This window comes from Nelusetta ayraudi, unplaced genomic scaffold (assembly GCF_046127955.1).
Source record: "Nelusetta ayraudi isolate G7.1 ecotype Tasmania unplaced genomic scaffold, CSIRO-AGI_Nayr_v1 ptg000175l, whole genome shotgun sequence".
NCBI classification, from domain to species: domain Eukaryota; kingdom Metazoa; phylum Chordata; class Actinopteri; order Tetraodontiformes; family Monacanthidae; genus Nelusetta; species Nelusetta ayraudi.
Genome location: NW_027466224.1, coordinates 837,070 through 852,649, shown reverse-complemented (window position 1 = coordinate 852,649; position 15,580 = coordinate 837,070). Strand labels below are relative to the sequence as shown.

The following is a 15,580-nucleotide window of genomic DNA, read 5'->3' as shown; positions in this document are numbered from 1 at the left end:
CATCCTAACTCCCCCCCCACACAAACTTTATTTAAGAATAATATATACAAACATTTAAGGCACATTATTATAATAATATGAGCATCCTAACTAACTTTTTTAAACAAAGTCGCCGGTTCGGGCTTGAGACATGAACTGCATTAATGAACTCTGACCGCTAGATGGGAACTGCAGGCTAAACACGAGCCGTGGTACTAAAGGTGAAGTAAATTTTGCTGGAGAAATCGATAAACTCATGCATCGACTCCGGATTCTCAACCTGGTGTTTATTTCATCGCGTTTCTTTGAAAAAGAAGGATTTAATTTTCAAAGTCAGGGGAAAAACAAAACGTTGCGTTGGCCGGGAATCGAACCCGGGTCAACTGCTTGGAAGGCAGCTATGCTAACCACTATACCACCAACGCTTGTGTAACTTCACCGTAAGGAGAGGTTATATACTCACTTCCGGTTCTGGATGCCCTTTGGTTCTGTGACATTGAAGGAAGTGTCTTCATACAGTTCACATTTGAATATATCCCAAAATGTTTCGACACAGCTACTGGTTCCGGTTCTGTGCCGGTGAAGTTACGTCAATAGTTGTATTCAGCCGGAAGCTGAACCTACGGAGTCCCGCGGGAGAAGCGGCACGGCGCCTTGATTGTGCTTGAGTGAACCCGGAAAAGGATCCTCCACAATATACAGGTAGACTGTGATGTTTGTCTTTATTTACTCACAATGATAGCAACCTCAGTTTAATCATCTTGACGGTTATTTTTTTCTGGATGTGAAGATGATCGAACTTCACCGCACATCAACTGCAGGGTAAACATTTATTTATCGTCACAATGTGATAAAGTTGTAAAGTTTCCAGGTCGCCACCTGCTGTTTGCAGCAGTTTGGTTCATTGCATCATGTTTCTAATGAGTCCCGCCGGATTTTACTACTGTGTTTGGGAGGCCAAAGGAAGGTCACATGATATTGACTTGCTCGGGGAGAAACTCCACAGTGGATTGCACAGAAGAGGCCCGACAGTAGTTTTGTTGTCGTTTACCTCAACTTTGACCTTTGACCTTGCACGTCGCACACAGACTTGATCGAGGTTTCAGCTGTAACAACTCAACACTGCAGCGAACCAGTAGAAGCTCAGTGACTCGGTGACTCGGTGGGAATTTGTATCCCACTGCTTGCAGAATCAAATCAAAGTGTCTGGACAACATCACCCCAGTCTGTCCACACTATTCAACACGAGAGCTGCACAATAACAACACGGCTCTCCGCAACTGCGGTGAAGTGCTGTGACTTTATCACCGGAGAGAATCTCACTGAAGCACCGACGCACGATGCTGAAGATGTTTTTTTTTGCCCGGAGTCTCGGCTTCGTTTTCCTCAAGAGATTTTTCCACATTTTAAATGTGAGAAGAGCTGCAAGAGGTTAGAGAGACACCTACAGGCCGGAGGGAGTCCTGAAGACGCACAACTGGCCAGCAAACACGTCTGTGACTATAGTGTGACAACAACATTAGAACATAGTGTTTATAAAGTTCAATCAAACTGATTTGTATTTTTTTTCTTTATGATTTATGATTCATTTGTTTTTCTGAAGCTCAGGTCCATTTCAGCAACAACAAACTTCTTTCTGTTCAAAAAAACACTTTTTTGTTGGCAGATGTAACGCATCCATGTGTATGTTTTTCGTGTTTGTCCATTTGTTGTGTTTTGTTTTTCAAATTCATATTCATATAGAGGACTTTATTTAGGGACGTCCGAGTCCCAACCTGTCTGTAGATCTTTTCTGAAGATGTAAATCTGCACCGTGGGTTCCCTCTGTGAATAAAAAGGGGGAAATTAATGGGTTTTTGTGCTTGTTTTTTGTTGTCTGATTCTTCAGACAAAAAAATTGGTGATTGATTGATGATTAAAATATTTTTTAGCTCATTATCATCTTTATCAGAGAAACAAGGGAAAGACAGGAGACCAAAATAAACCGTAAGATCACAGCAGCAGGATAGCTGTGCAAACAGAAGAGGGCGCCAGAGGTGCAGCTGTGGGAAAGTTTCTCCTGCATGATGTTGTCTGTGGTTAGCCCGGCGATGACAGCCTGCAGCTCCGAGTTAGCCCGGCGATGACAGCCTGCAGCTCCGAGTTAGCCTGGTGATGACAGCCTGCAGCTCCGAGTTAGCCCGGTGACGGCAGCCCGCTACGGCTTCCTGCCCGTCAGCAGCGCCCCGTAGACGGAGCGTATCTTAGTCATCTTGAGGCCGTAGAGCAGCGGGTTGACCAGTGGCTGCATGGTGAGCCAGTAGAGCGACAGCAGCACCCGCAGCAGGTTGGGCAGGTGCTGCAGGTTGAAGCGGCTCTGCACGATCTCGAAGAAGCAGCCGAAGGAGAAGTTGGCCAGCGAGGCCAGGTGCGGGGTGCAGGTGCTCAGTGCCTTCTGCCGCGTCTGGGCGGAGCCCCCCACGCACACCCTGAGGATGCGCACGTAGGTGTAGAGGATGAGGAGGATGAGGCCGAAGATGACCACGAACATGTGCGTCAGGCCGAAGATGTTGTTGAGGGACGTGTCGCCGCACGCCAGCTTGACCACGTAGAAGTTGTCGCAGTAGACCTTATCGATGACGCTGCCGCACAGTGGCAGCGTCATCGTCAAGCCGCAGACGATGAAGATGTTGATGGCGAAGGGGTAGAGCCAGGCAGCGGCGGTCAGCGCCGCCATCCTGCGACCCGTCATCCTGCTGCGGTACTGCAGGGGGCAGCAGATGGCCAGGTAGCGATCATAGGACATGGCAGTCAGCGTGCAGAACTCCACACCGCCGTAAGAGTAGAGACAGAAGATCTGCAGGAAGCAGAGGGGGGCGGGGACGGTGTGCAGCTCGGACAGCAGCTGCTGCAGCAGCAGCGGGAAAATGCTGCTGCTGCCGTACACCTCGTTGACACAGAGGCTGCAGAGGAAGATGTACATGGGCTGGTGGAGGCTGCGGTGGCAGCAGATGAGCAGCAGCAGCAGCAGGTTGGCTGCCAGCACGCAGCTGTAGAAGGTCAGGACTAGCAGGAAGTAGAGGTAGCGCAGCGGGCCCACGTCCAGGTAGCCGGCCAGCGTGAAGGAGGACACCTGGGTGAGGTTGTTCATGGTGGTGGAGTTGGAGCAGCTGGAGGAAGTAGAGGAGGAGCAGCTGGAGGAGCTGCTGGAGGAAGTAGAGGACGAGCAGCTGGAGGAGCTGCTGGAGGAGCAGCTGGAGGAAGTAGAGGAGGAGCAGCTGGAGGAGCTGCTGGAGGAGCAGCTGGAGGAAGTAGAGGAGGAGCAGCTGGAGGAGCTGCTGGAGGAGGTAGAGGAGGAGCAGCTGGTGGAGCAGCTGGAGGAGCTGCTGGAGGAGCTGCTGGAGGAGCAGCTGGAGGAGTTGCTTTTCACCTGCTGTCACCTCCCGCCCACCTGAGCTCTCCCGCCTGCTGCTCCACCTTTTAACCTGCCGCCTGAACAGCAGCGTTGACGTCAAGTCAGCAGTAAGTGACCCGCTGTCCTGCTTCCTGTTGGCTCCTTGTACTTCCTGTTGGCTCTTCCTACTTTCTGTTTGCTCCTCCAGCTTCCTGCTGGCTCCTCCAGCTGGACAACCAGAAAGTTGAGAAGAGACAGCGCTCTCATTATTAAAACGTCCCATCAGCAGGTGGTCATAAATAATAAATATATATCTATAGTTAGATGGATGAATTCATTTACTCAAATATTTGCATTTTTTGTGACAAGAACTTATTATATTGAGCGTCTTCCCACATTGAAAAAAACAAAAAACGCTGGCCTTTTCTGCCTATGGGTCAGTGTGAGCGCAATGCATGATGGGATATATTGCCGGGTTAGTGACCATCGGTTGTACACACCTTTTAGCAATGCATTGTGGGATACATTGAGTGGGACAATATAGTTTGTATGGATGTCCACTCAGGATTCAGACATCAGTACAAAGTGGGGTAGACCTTTTGTAGAGACTATATAGCGACAGTAGGGGGGCGATGTAGGACACAGCCACACAGGGGAGAAGCTGGGGGAGGGACTTCCTGGAAGACCTCTACTTCGTGTCCACTGGTGGGGCAAGCTGAGGTCAACTGAGGTGCTGTGAGGTGTGTGTATGTGTGTTTGGGGGTAACAGCGCCACCCGTGGGCCAAAACCACAGTAAAACACAGGACAGTGGTGGAGACTCTACTGAAGCTCCTACAGGAAGTTTGTCTGTTTCAAGTTCCAGGGTTGGAGTTCAGGTCCTTGGTTCTGGTTCCAGGTGGAGAAGTTGGGGAGTGGAGGAGATGGAGGAGTGAAAGAGTGAAGGAGATGAAGGAGTCATGGAGTGAAAGAGATGGAGGAGTGAAGAGTGGTGGAGAGAAGGAGATGTTGACGGAGGTGGATACGACGTGAACTTTGACCGGTTCAAACTTTCTCTTGTTTTGTCGAGTGAAGGTCGCAACTTTGCTGCTTGTCCATTCTGAGCTCCTGTGAGAACCTCTAGGCTCCCAGGAGAACCGCAGCGCTCTGCTCTCCGGTTCCCGCTAATTATCCTCTGAGGGACTCAGAGGAAAGCGGCTGAAGACAAACATGTTGACGGCCTGGTTCCACCTCTGACCTCCAGCCACCTCCAACCTCACAACTTCACAGCAAGTGGGAGAAACTTTGTCTCCTCTCCTCAGATGTTTCTCCTCAGGTCAAGCAGCCAGTAGAACCTCCATTCGTCAGGGTTAGGGAGAACGTCGACATCCTGCTGGTACTGCAACCACTGGTTGTCATGAGGCCAACACTTGTGTGGAAGTTTTGCTGTGTTGTGTTGTGCTGTGTGTGGACGGTCTGGAGGGAGGTGATTAGGACCCCTGCAGACCACACGCTGCTCTCAGGTGAAGCAGAAGAAAACATGTTGACAGACTGGACAACCTTTGACCTGCAAACTGGGAACAAAGTGTCTCCAGACGGGATGAAGTTTCTTTGTTTGTGTCCGAAGTTTGGAGAATCCATACAGAATCACGCTTACACATTGTATCACCTTCATGTAGGGGACCTAGTTGAGCAAAAGGTAATTTCCTCATCATTTAAATCATAATTAAGTGACTAAGGCCGGCGACACAGTGGTTAGTGCTGCTGCCTCACAGCAAGAAGGTCGTGGCTTCGATTCCGGGCCTGGGACCTTTCTGTGTGGAGTTTGCATGTTCTCCCTTTGTCTGCGTGGGTTCTCTCCGGGTTCTCCGGGTTCCTCCCACAGTCCAAAAACATGCATGTGAGGTCAATTGAACACTAAATTGTCCATAGGTGTGCATGTGAGTGTTTGTCTCTATGTGGCCCCTGAGCTCGGGAAGAGGCGGGTATGGAAAATGAATGAATGAATAACTAAGGCCACTGATAACTGTCAAAAATCACAGAAAAAATGATTTTAAGAGATTCATCAACAAAGTTTTAATAAGTTCACCAACACTCAACTCTGAGTTTAAACTCTAAACTGGTCTAATACACTGCACATTGTCGCCATTGTGTATGAGACCAATGAGACTATAATGAAACAAACTATTGAACGATTAAGTTATCAAACAATTGAACATGTTGGTGCAGCTGCTGCTCCAGTGCGCCACGTTATTTACATTTTAAAATGCAGATTCGGCAACTAAATCTTCAACGTCACCTTCTGCCATCGTGGTGGCGACTGGATCTCCAGGTTGAGTTCAGTCTTAGAGGCTCTCAGGGCTTCTTATCCAATCACAGGACACGTACGTGTGAAGTTCAGCGTAAAGCAGCTAGCTGGTCTCGGCATCGCAGGCCCGAGATCTGATTGGCTGTTGCAACTAACTGAGGTTCATCTGCTGACAGCGGACAGCAGCCTGTGCTATGTCGCTGCTGCTGGCCTGAGGCAGATTTCATGGAACCTGGCAACACAAGCTGGCAGGAATATGATTGGATAAAAACTCTACTGTAATATAGGACAATGGAAGCAACGCAACCAAGTGGACATTACATGATGTGAAAAGAAGAGACTATTAGGGAATAACTTTGTTATCATATTTAGGGGAAAATGTACTTTTCTAAGTCTGGTTCGGCCACCAGAGGAGGCCTAGCTGGCCCTGACCGGCCACCACTGGCGGATCCGGGTCTCGGTGGCCAATCAGAATCCAGCTCTCTCCCTTTGGATGTCAGGTGAGAGCAGCAGCAGCAGCAGAACATCAGCACTTCCTGTTATTTCTCTGAGGTCACAGTTGCTGAGGGGGCGTGGCCTCCCCGTCTGTCTGTCAGCAGCTCAAGGTGTATAAGAGCTGCTGCTGCTGCTGCTGTGGCTCCTGGTTCTGATGTCGTCAGGCGGTGTCGTGTCTGCAGGCGATGCTGCCGAGACCATGACTGACTGACTGAACCAGCTGGAACCAGCTGGAACCGGTCTGGTGGTGATGATGTCACCGGGGGCTGTGCAGAACATGTCCCAGCTGGTCCTGGAGCTGCAGGGCCTGAACCAGTCGACAGAGGTGCGGCAGGTCTTCCTGGTGGTGGCGCTGTGCTGGTACCTGCTGACGCTGCTTCTCAACCTCACGCTGGTGCTGACCATCTGCCTGGACCAGCAGCTCCACCAGCCCATTTACATCTTCGTGTGCAACCTTTGCCTTAACGGCCTGTGGGGGGCGTCATGCTTCTACCCCAAGCTGCTGCATGACCTGCTGGCCGACGCCCATCTGGTCCCCTACACCGGCTGCCTGGCGCAGCTCTTCAACATCTACACCTACGTCTTCAGCCAGGTCTCCAGCCTGACATTGATGGCCTACGACCGCTACCTGGCCATCTGTCGCCCCCTGCAGTATGGCACTGTCATGTCGGTGCAGAAGGTGTGCTGGCTGCTGCTGCTGGCCTGGATCTTCTCCTTGCTGGAGTCGCTGTGCGGCACCATACTGACCCGCCGTCTGACGCTGTGCAGCCGCCGCCTGCCTAAGCTCTTCTGCACCAACTGGGAGGTGGTGAAGCTCTCCTGCTTTGCCTCCGACACCACCCTCAACAACATCTACGGCTACGTGCTCATGTTCTCCCACCTGTCCCAGACGACCCTCATCCTGGTCTCCTACACCCTCCTGGTCAGCGCCTCGCTGCGCCTGCGCTCCAAGCGCAGGAAGTTCGTGCAGACTTGTGTCCCTCACCTGGTCACGCTGCTGGTCTTCACCATCACGCTGGTCTTTGACGTCTTGTACTCTCGCTATGGCTCCGACACGCAGCAGGTGCTGAAGAACTTACTGGCAGCCGGGTTCCTGGTGGTGCCGCCGCTCATCAATCCTGTCATCTACGGCATCAACCTGCACCAGCTGCGATCCAAGATCTTCCTCCGCTTCAGCCACAGGAGCCGCGTCTCCAAGATAAACTGCTTCTGAGCTGCCGGGCAAAGCAGCAGATGCAGCAGCAGCAGGGGCTGGAGGAGGAGGAGGAGAAGCAGGAGGCAGCAGCAGGGGCTGGAGGAGGAGAAGCAGGAGGAGCAGCAGCAGGGGCTGGAGGAGTAGAAGCAGGAGGAGCAGCAGATGCAGCAGCAGCAGGGGCTGGAGGAGGAGGAGAAGCAGGAGCAGCAGCACCAGGGGCTGGAGGAGTAGAAGCAGGAGGAGCAGCAGATGCAGCAGCAGCAGGGGCTGGAGGAGGAGGAGAAGCAGGAGCAGCAGCACCAGGGGCTGGAGGAGGAGGAGAAGCAGGAGGAGCAGCAGCAGGGGCTGGAGGAGTAGAAGCAGGAGGAGCAGCAGATGCAGCAGCAGCAGGGGCTGGAGGAGGAGGAGAAGCAGGAGGAGCAGCAGCAGGGGCTGGAGGAGGAGGAGAAGCAGAAGCAGCAGCAGCAGGGGCTGGAGGAGGAGGAGAAGCAGGAGGAGCAGCAGCAGGGGCTGGAGGAGAAGTAGTAGCAGGAGGAGCTGCAAGTGTAGCAGCAGCAGGGGCTGGAGGAGCAGGAGCAGCAGCAGCAGGGGCTGGAGGAGGAGGAGCAGGAGGAGCAGGGGCTGGAGGAGGAGTAGTAGCAGGAGGAGCTGCAAGTGTAGCAGCAGCAGGGGCTGCAGGAGCAGCAGCAGCAGGGGCTGGAGGAGGAGCAACAGCAGCAGAGGCTGAAGGAGCACTTTTTGTTTTTTCATCACCATGAAGCTGCAGGGTCGCAGACATGAAACATCTCCGTCTGTCTTGGCTGAAATATTATAAATATCATAATCATAAATCTGTCATAATCCCTTTTTTGATTTAAATCATCGATCAACATTTGATCTTGTCACTCATCAGCGTTTCAGTGGTCACAGACACAGAACATCATTTCAAAATGATTCATCAAAATGTTTGAGCTGAACAAACTTCTGGTGTTCACTCGCTGGCCTCTTATTGTCTTTCCTCTCACAACGTAATGGAATAATGCAAAAGCTATTTGTCCTGACAAACTTTTCAATGCATTGAAGTCTTTGGATGAACTTCATCGCGACAGACACAACACACTTGTGACAAACAGTGGGATTTGTTGACATTGTGCTTAAATTGTTCAAATGTTTCGGAGGCGCCACAACGCAAAGAAATAAACTCTTGAATCACATTTGCAGGTTTTTATTGTTTGCAGATACCAGGAACACAAAAAAAGACAAAAAACCACCAGGCCAAGCTGAATGCTAAGACGCTAGGAACTGACCAACACCATGTGACCACAGCAGCCTTGACCTAAATAAAATTTCACCTTTCAGGTAGACAAATAAATAAAGATTCGGCCAGAGGACTGACACTGCAAATCCCACAATACACCACTGCCTGGCACGACGGTCCAATCACAGAACAGCTTTGGGAAAAGCGGCCAGAGGGAATAAATCATGAGGTGGAGGCTGAAGGTTCTCCACACAGCCTGGAGAACCTTCGGTTGAACAAATGAACTACTGTGGCTGCAGGTTGCTCATCATGTGCTCTGCTGCTGGAAACACACACAGACCAGGAAGTCAGAACCAGGAGAGGGACAAAGAGGGGGAGGGGCTAAACACAGCGGCGAATCAGATTGTTCCTGTCGGGCTCCAGGAACTCCTCCAGCAGTGCAGCGAGGATCTTCTGAAGCTCCGCCTCCAGCATGGCCGCGTCGCTGCGGCACACAGAGATGATGTCACAAGGCCACGCCCACACTGTCTTTCACATACACAGAAAACACGTTGCATGATGGGAGAAAGTTTCATTAACTTACACTTATATTTGTGTTTTGGTGACTTATTATATCGAGCATCTACCCACTTTCCTACCTATGGGTCACGACGGTGGGCACAATGCATGATGGGATATATTGCCGGGCTAGTGACCATTGGTTGTACACCACTTTTCGCAACGCATTGTGGGATACATTGAGTGGACTACATACTAAATATCGATGTTCACTGAGGATTCAGACATCAATGCAACATGCCGTAGCCACCTTTGTAGTGACCATACAGTGACAGTAGGGGGAGCTGTAGGACTTCCTGGAGAACCTCTACTTCCTGTCCACTAGTGGGACCAACTGAGGTCAACTGAGGTGCTGTGAGGTGTGTGTGTGTGTGTGTGTGTGTGTGTGTGTGTGTGTATGTGTGTGTGTATGTTCCACAACGGGGGGAAATGAAAAGAACCAATAGGATTGAGTCATTACACCAAGGGCTACCGCACTTCCTGTCAAAGGTCAAAGGTCTTGTGTCTAAATAATCTACCTACCTATCTATCTAAGAGTGTGCATAGTTGTAAAGGAGGGGGTGGAGCCTCATTGACAATGGCCCGCCACTACTGATATTATTATTATTATTATACGATTATTTTAAATGTATATCTTTTTATAGTTTAATTTTAATATGGTAATAAAATGATTATCATTATCATTATCGTTCGTATCGACGATTATGAAAACAGCTGGACCAGTCACAGGGATGGTGTAGTTCTTGGAGGCCACCACTAGTGGGAGCTGAGCTCACCTGACCCCCGGTGCGGCACAGTACTCTCCGTACAATTTGATCTTGGGCTCGGTGCCGCTGGTCCTCAGCGTGGCCACCACGCCGTTCTGCAGGCTGAAGGTGATCATGTGACTGTTCCTGGTCACAGGAAGCACCTGCAGGAGAAGAAGAGGAAGAGGAAGGAGGAGAAAAAAAGGAAGAAGAGGAAGACAATGAAGAAAAGGAGGAAGAGGAAGAAGAAGAAGAACATTTTTGAAAAATAACATTTAATTGCCCTTCTCATTCACATTCATCAAGAAGAAGAAGCGGAAGAAGAAGAAGAGAAAGAAGCTTGCGGTGGCGGAGAGCTACTTGCGGTGGCGGCGAGCTACTCACAGAGCGGCGGTCTGGCTGGCTGCTGTCGTAGCCCGTGGTCACGTCTCGCACCTGCAGCACCGGGACGCCGCCGCAGTGCTGCGGGTAGCTGCCATCAGAACCGCCGAAGCTCCGCAGGCGGCTGAAGATCCTCTGGATGGTGGGCGGGTCGTCGCATAACACGTAGGAAGTCCGAGACACGTGGTGGCCATAGCTGGAGGAGACAGGAAGTGACGGGAAATGACGGGAAGAGACGGGCAGAGAGAGGAAGTGATGGAAGTGACAGGAAGTGACAGGAAGAGACAGGAAGTGATGGGAAGAGACAGGAAGTGATGGGAAGAGACAGGAAGTGATGGAAAGAGACAGGAAGTGATGGAAGAGACAGGAAATGATGGGAAGAGACAGGAAGTGATGGGAAGAGACAGGAAGTGATGGGAAGAGACAGGAAGTGATGGGAAGTGACGGAAGAGACAGGAAGTGACAGGAAGTGATGGAAGAGACAGGAAGTGATGGAAGAGACATCTCATCTCAAATGTTGATTTTTTTTTGTTGACTTACTGAAAAGTTTGTTTCCAATTTAAATTGACCTAAAAAATGTAAATTTTCATTGGTAAATTTAAATTAAACATTTACTATTTCATAAAAATGTTATTTAAAGATGAAATGATCTGCAGGCCAGGGTGAAGGAGAGACTGTCGCCCCCTGGTGGAGGGGGTGAGAGCTGCAGGGCTTCCATACGTCAGGTAGATGTTGTGCAGCTGCTCCTGCAGGTTGAGCTTCTTGCTGTGAAGATGAGCTGCCAGCTCAGCCACCACGGCTGCTGAGCTCACACCGTCCTTCTCAGGGACCACACTGCCACACAGGAACCCTGCAGGCCGGCAGAGAGGGAGGGTCGCCCTTCAGAATAAAAGTCTCAAACCAAGGCGAAGAAAAAGGCGCGGGAGCAAATCGGGGTTGACGGCGTGGCTACCGATGGATTCCTCAAAGGAGAAGATGACGTCATTTCCTGCCTCGGTCAGCTGCTGGATCCTGTTTCCGATCCACTTGAAGCCCGGCAGCGTCTCCTGTGGAGGACAAGAGGTCGCCTCGAGGTCAAGCCAAGGTCACCGCGGCGTGGCCGCTGCCACCGCCGCCACCGCTGCCACCGCTGCCACCGCTGCCACCGCTGCCACCTCCTCGGGCCGCCGGCGTTCCTGACCTCGAACTGGAAGCCCTCGGCGCGGGCGAAGGCCTGCAGGATCTTGGAGGAGACGGTGGTGGCCAGCATGAAGACCTTGTGGACGTTGCCGCCGCCGCCGTGAGTCTCCCTCCACTTGGAGAACATCCACCAGCCCAGCAGCGCCGCCACCTCGTTCCCTGTGAACACCTTCCAGCCACACCTGGACGCACAGATGCACATCTCATATCTCATATCCATCCGTTCTGATCCCGAGCTTATTGAGGCCCTGAGCTCAGGGTCTCGGGGGTCTGCTGGAGCCTCTCCTGGCTGTCATAGGGGGAAGACAGCGTGACACCCTGGACCCGTGGCCACTTTATTAGGGCCACATAGAGACAAACAACCACTCACATGCACACCTGCGGACAATTTAGAGTTTCCAATTCACCTCATCTGCACGTTTTTGGGGGCTGGAGAACCTGGAGAGAACTCAGCAGACACAGGGAGAACCTGCAAACTGCCACACAGAAAGGCCCCAGGAGACCCTGGGAATCAAACCCGCAACCTTCTTGCTGTGAGGCAGCAGCGCTAAGCTAACCACTGCGGCACCGCGTCGGTCCCCAAGCCGGTTCCGCCCACCTTACCCGTTGCTCCTCCTCTCGGCCACGGCCAGGCGGTCGGCGTCGGGGTCGGTGGCGAGGACCAGCTGGGCCCCCTCACTCTCAGCCAATAGGAGAGCCAGTTCCTGTGGTGGAGAGGGGGAGGTAGAGAGTGGGCGTGTCTAGTAGGGATGCAACAATATTTGGTATTTTAGCAGCTAGCAGCTACGCTAAAACTCGCTAGGTGTGCGCGCATGTGTGTATGTTTGTCGCTTTAGACAGGTGCACTTCCTGTCAGAGGGTTAGCTTCTTCTGCTAGCGTCCAGTAGCTTAGCACCTTCTATATGATGGCCAGCTGTTTCCATAGCCTCTCTTAGCTTTAATGCTAAGAAAGGTTATGGAGGCAGCTAGCAGCTACGCTAAAACTCACTGTGTGAATCTGTGTGTGTGTGTGTGTGTGTGTGTGCGTGTGTGTGCGTGGGGTCGGGATGGATTCCTACCAGCACAGACTCTCCCTCCTCAGGGTTAGGGCAGCGGACGGAGGGGAAGTCGGGGTCGGGGTCCCTCTGCTCGGGCACGGCGATGGGCGGCGGCAGGTTGAAGTTCCTGAAGGCCTCCTGGACGAAGGCGTGGCCGACGCCGTGGAAGGACGAGTGCACCACCCTCAGCGGACACGAGGCGTTCGAGTCCCTGGGGGACAGCGGAGACACGCCACGTGGGACCTGACCTGACCCCTGGTGGTAGGGGCGGTCTGTTTCTGTTACCTGTGGAAGCACAGCGAGCGGAGCTGCTCCATGTAGCAGCGGTTGACGTGCTCCAGCGGGTCGCTGCTGCTTGCCGCCAGTTCCTCCTCCCAGCAGGAGGCGCTCCAGGGCTCCAGGTTCTCCTCTATGCTCCGCAGGATCTCCTTGTCCCGCGGCGAGCAGATCTGGGCGCCATTGCACCAATACACCTGCAGGGGGAGGCCTTATTTTGACATCTTTGACATCTCAAAACGTTTCTCCCTGGCTGCCACTTCCTCTTCCTGGCGACCTCTGACCTCCCAGGTGTGGTCGGTTGGTGTGGCCTCCTCACCTTGTATCCGTTGTCTTCTTTGGGGTTGTGGGAGGCGGTGATCATCACGCCGGCCGCCGCCCCCAACGTCCTCACGGCGTACGGCTGGAGACAGACACAAACAGCTTCCTTTAGCGCCCTCTCCCTGTTGCAGCAGGAAGTGGACACGGTGGGCGGAGCCGCAGCGCTTTCCTCACCACGTACGGCGTGGGCACCGGCGCGGAGAAGAGGTGGGCGGGGACTCCTCTGCTGAGCAGCACCGCTGCCGTCAGATTGGCCAGGCTGGAGCAAGGGGTGAGATCAGCGGCTGAGGTCAGGGGTCAGGGGTCAGAGGTCAGCAGTCAGCAGTCAATGGGCCGGACTCACCGCTGGCTGGTGCAGCCACTCTCCCGCTGGCCACGGGTGTCGAAGCCGATGACCACACCCCTCCTGCTGAGGTCAGCGAAGCACCTGGACAGGTAGGCGTGAAGACCCTGAAGGCAGCACACGGTCAGCTGGCAGAAGAGGAAGGATGTTGGGGAGGGCTCGGGAAGTAAGGTGGGCGGGGCTAACCTGTGTGGCCTGGATGACAGTCAGGTCGTTGATGCGGCTGAATCCGGCGCCCATGGCCGCTCTCAGTCCCGCCGTGCCGAAGTTCATGTGGCTGAGGAGCCGCGCCCTCAGCTCATCGTGCCGGCCCGCCGCCACCAGGGACGCCACCTGGGTCCGAGTCCGGGGGTTCTGCCCGCCAGCACAGGACACGCCCACCCGTCACACTCACAGCTAGGGCTACAACTAACGATGATTTTTGTTGTTGACTAATCTATCGATTATTTTTTCAATTAGTCGATTGGTCACAATTGTCTTCTTTATTTTCATCACCTGTTTTGGACTTCTGTTTCACCTCACTTGGCTCAGTGTGTACAGGAAAAATTCGGCTGCCTATTGCCTGGTGTGTGAGGACCTTCAAGCTAGCTACCCCGCACCCCGGTCGTCCTGTCAGCTGGACACCAGGGGGTGACGCACTGCGGGGGTTTTGAGTCGATGGGAGGAGCTTAAAGCTGAGAGACAGGAAGTGGCTGCGGTTGCTCCAGAGCCGCAAGCGTCAAGACAGCGAGTCAGAGAAGTCGTGACATTTAGTGTGAAGGTCAAGGGTCGTCACATTTAGAGTGAACGCAGCTGCCCTCGGTGTGTGTGTGTGTGTGTGTGTGTGTGTGTGGCTGTTTTTAGTCTCAGAGACACGTGTTACTTTTTGAATGAATCAAAGTAAAGTCAAAGAGTTTAAATAGCAAGTCTGTGCTGCAGTGAGCTGTTGAAGGCACCACCAGCTAACTGGCTCATCCCCTGTAATCTACGTCATGATGTTACCGATCATTCTGCAGCAGTACAGTAAAATCCAGGGGTGTCCAGTTTGAGGATGGAATTTTTCCTGCCGTAACACCACAGAATGTGTATTTTACATTGTTTACCTGCATCATAATGTCTTGTGATGCAACAACAGTAAGGTAATAAACACCAGCAGCTACTGAACATGGAGGCACAGCAGAGAGCAAGCTCGCAGGTTGACAACCAGTGCCGAGTCACGCTGCAGTTGAGCGAGTGAGATCGAAATATGCTGAGTCACGACGCAGGAGGCCCTGACTACCGCCATCTGGCGGCCGCCTTCTGCAAGCACGACCCTCGTTCAGTGTCTCCCAACTCGGAGCGTCACTTCTTCGAACTGGTTTGGGTTGGGTTTTTTTTGTTGGTCGAACTGGGATCTTAATTGGGACGAGAATCCGAGTTCCGTCAGAGACAATTCAATTCATTCCGTTCAAATGATTCTACATCCGGGAACCTTGAACTCAGTAGCGACGACCCACGGAGTCGCATCGGGTCCGAGCCGAATGAACCGGATGGTTCGGCATGGGGTTAAAAGTCACAGCTGGTACCAGTCGGCGCAGTTTCCGTCAACAATGCGGTGTGTTTGTAAAATAATGTCGGACTGTGACGTGACGTCTGGTGTCGCGAGCCCCGACACCCGCTCACCTTATCCCAGCTCAGCCACTGGTGCACCTTCTGGTCCAGCTGCAGGTCGCCGGTGCTAGGACACCGGCTGTCCAAGTCCAGGTCCAGGTTCCTGTCCCGGTCCCGGTGCTCGCCGAGCTCCGCCATGCTGCCGAGCCGAGCCGAGCCGAGCCGAGCAGCCAGTTAGCACTTAGCACCGAGCCGTCAGCTGACCCGGTTCCTCAACCAAACACACATCTCCCCGAGACTCCCAGTCCGTTTATTCGGAACCGCAGCAGGCAACACTGCAGCTTCGAACGGCGCCGGAACGGAGACCCAAATATGGAAGCCTGCAGTGGACAAACTTCCCGGAACCTTTAAATCTATTTTATTTAATTATACTCGGTTCTATATGCGCTTTTCCTGCACGCAGGACCTTTCCATCAAAGTGGTTCACGGAGGGATTAATATAATCTGCAACATAGGAAAAGTACTGAGGCCAAATTCCTACCTGCAAATGAAATTTCCAGTTTCTACTTTAGAAGTTTAGACCTGGAACACACACATGGAAAACCA

At 52.7% G+C, this 15,580-nt stretch overlaps 3 protein-coding genes, 1 long non-coding RNA gene and 1 other non-coding gene across 8 annotated transcripts; 2 read left to right on the top strand and 3 right to left on the bottom strand.

The window, feature by feature from the left end:
* Nucleotides 1-332: 332 nt before the first annotated feature.
* Nucleotides 333-404, bottom strand: trnag-ucc (transfer RNA glycine (anticodon UCC)). The gene has a single exon. It is a non-coding gene; the product is annotated as a tRNA-Gly (tRNA).
* A 58-nt stretch (nucleotides 405-462) lies between these two features.
* On the top strand, nucleotides 463-1,828 carry LOC142881019 (uncharacterized). Its single transcript, XR_012925498.1, has 2 exons — nucleotides 463-681; nucleotides 1,068-1,828. It is a non-coding gene; the product is annotated as an uncharacterized LOC142881019 (long non-coding RNA).
* Nucleotides 1,829-2,176: 348 nt separating this feature from the next.
* On the bottom strand, nucleotides 2,177-3,124 carry LOC142880944 (olfactory receptor 2F1-like). Its single transcript, XM_076014911.1, has one exon. It carries the CDS (start codon nucleotides 3,107-3,109, stop codon nucleotides 2,177-2,179), a length of 933 nt encoding a protein of 310 aa, XP_075871026.1. The 5' UTR covers nucleotides 3,110-3,124.
* Nucleotides 3,125-6,338: 3,214 nt separating this feature from the next.
* On the top strand, nucleotides 6,339-7,402 carry LOC142880951 (olfactory receptor-like protein DTMT). Its single transcript, XM_076014920.1, has one exon. It carries the CDS (start codon nucleotides 6,383-6,385, stop codon nucleotides 7,343-7,345), a length of 963 nt encoding a protein of 320 aa, XP_075871035.1. The 5' UTR covers nucleotides 6,339-6,382; the 3' UTR covers nucleotides 7,346-7,402.
* A 1,113-nt stretch (nucleotides 7,403-8,515) lies between these two features.
* pgm2l1 (phosphoglucomutase 2-like 1) lies at nucleotides 8,516-15,560 on the bottom strand. Of its 4 annotated transcripts, none has more exons than XM_076014891.1 (14): nucleotides 15,047-15,560; nucleotides 13,592-13,759; nucleotides 13,406-13,512; nucleotides 13,237-13,321; nucleotides 13,061-13,144; nucleotides 12,751-12,938; nucleotides 12,487-12,676; nucleotides 12,032-12,132; nucleotides 11,430-11,610; nucleotides 11,202-11,295; nucleotides 10,970-11,099; nucleotides 10,253-10,445; nucleotides 9,932-10,032; nucleotides 8,516-9,048 (listed from the first exon to the last, which is right to left on the bottom strand). In XM_076014891.1, the coding sequence occupies exons 1-14, from the start codon at nucleotides 15,170-15,172 to the stop codon at nucleotides 8,946-8,948; spliced, it is 1,851 nt and encodes a 616-aa protein (XP_075871006.1). In that variant the 5' UTR covers nucleotides 15,173-15,560; the 3' UTR covers nucleotides 8,516-8,945. The 4 variants fall into 4 exon arrangements, with proteins under 4 accessions (XP_075871006.1, XP_075871008.1, XP_075871005.1 ...); XM_076014893.1 differs by having other exon boundaries at nucleotides 8,516-9,088; nucleotides 9,899-10,032; nucleotides 15,047-15,559; XM_076014890.1 differs by having other exon boundaries at nucleotides 9,899-10,032; nucleotides 15,047-15,559.
* Nucleotides 15,561-15,580: the final 20 nt, after the last annotated feature.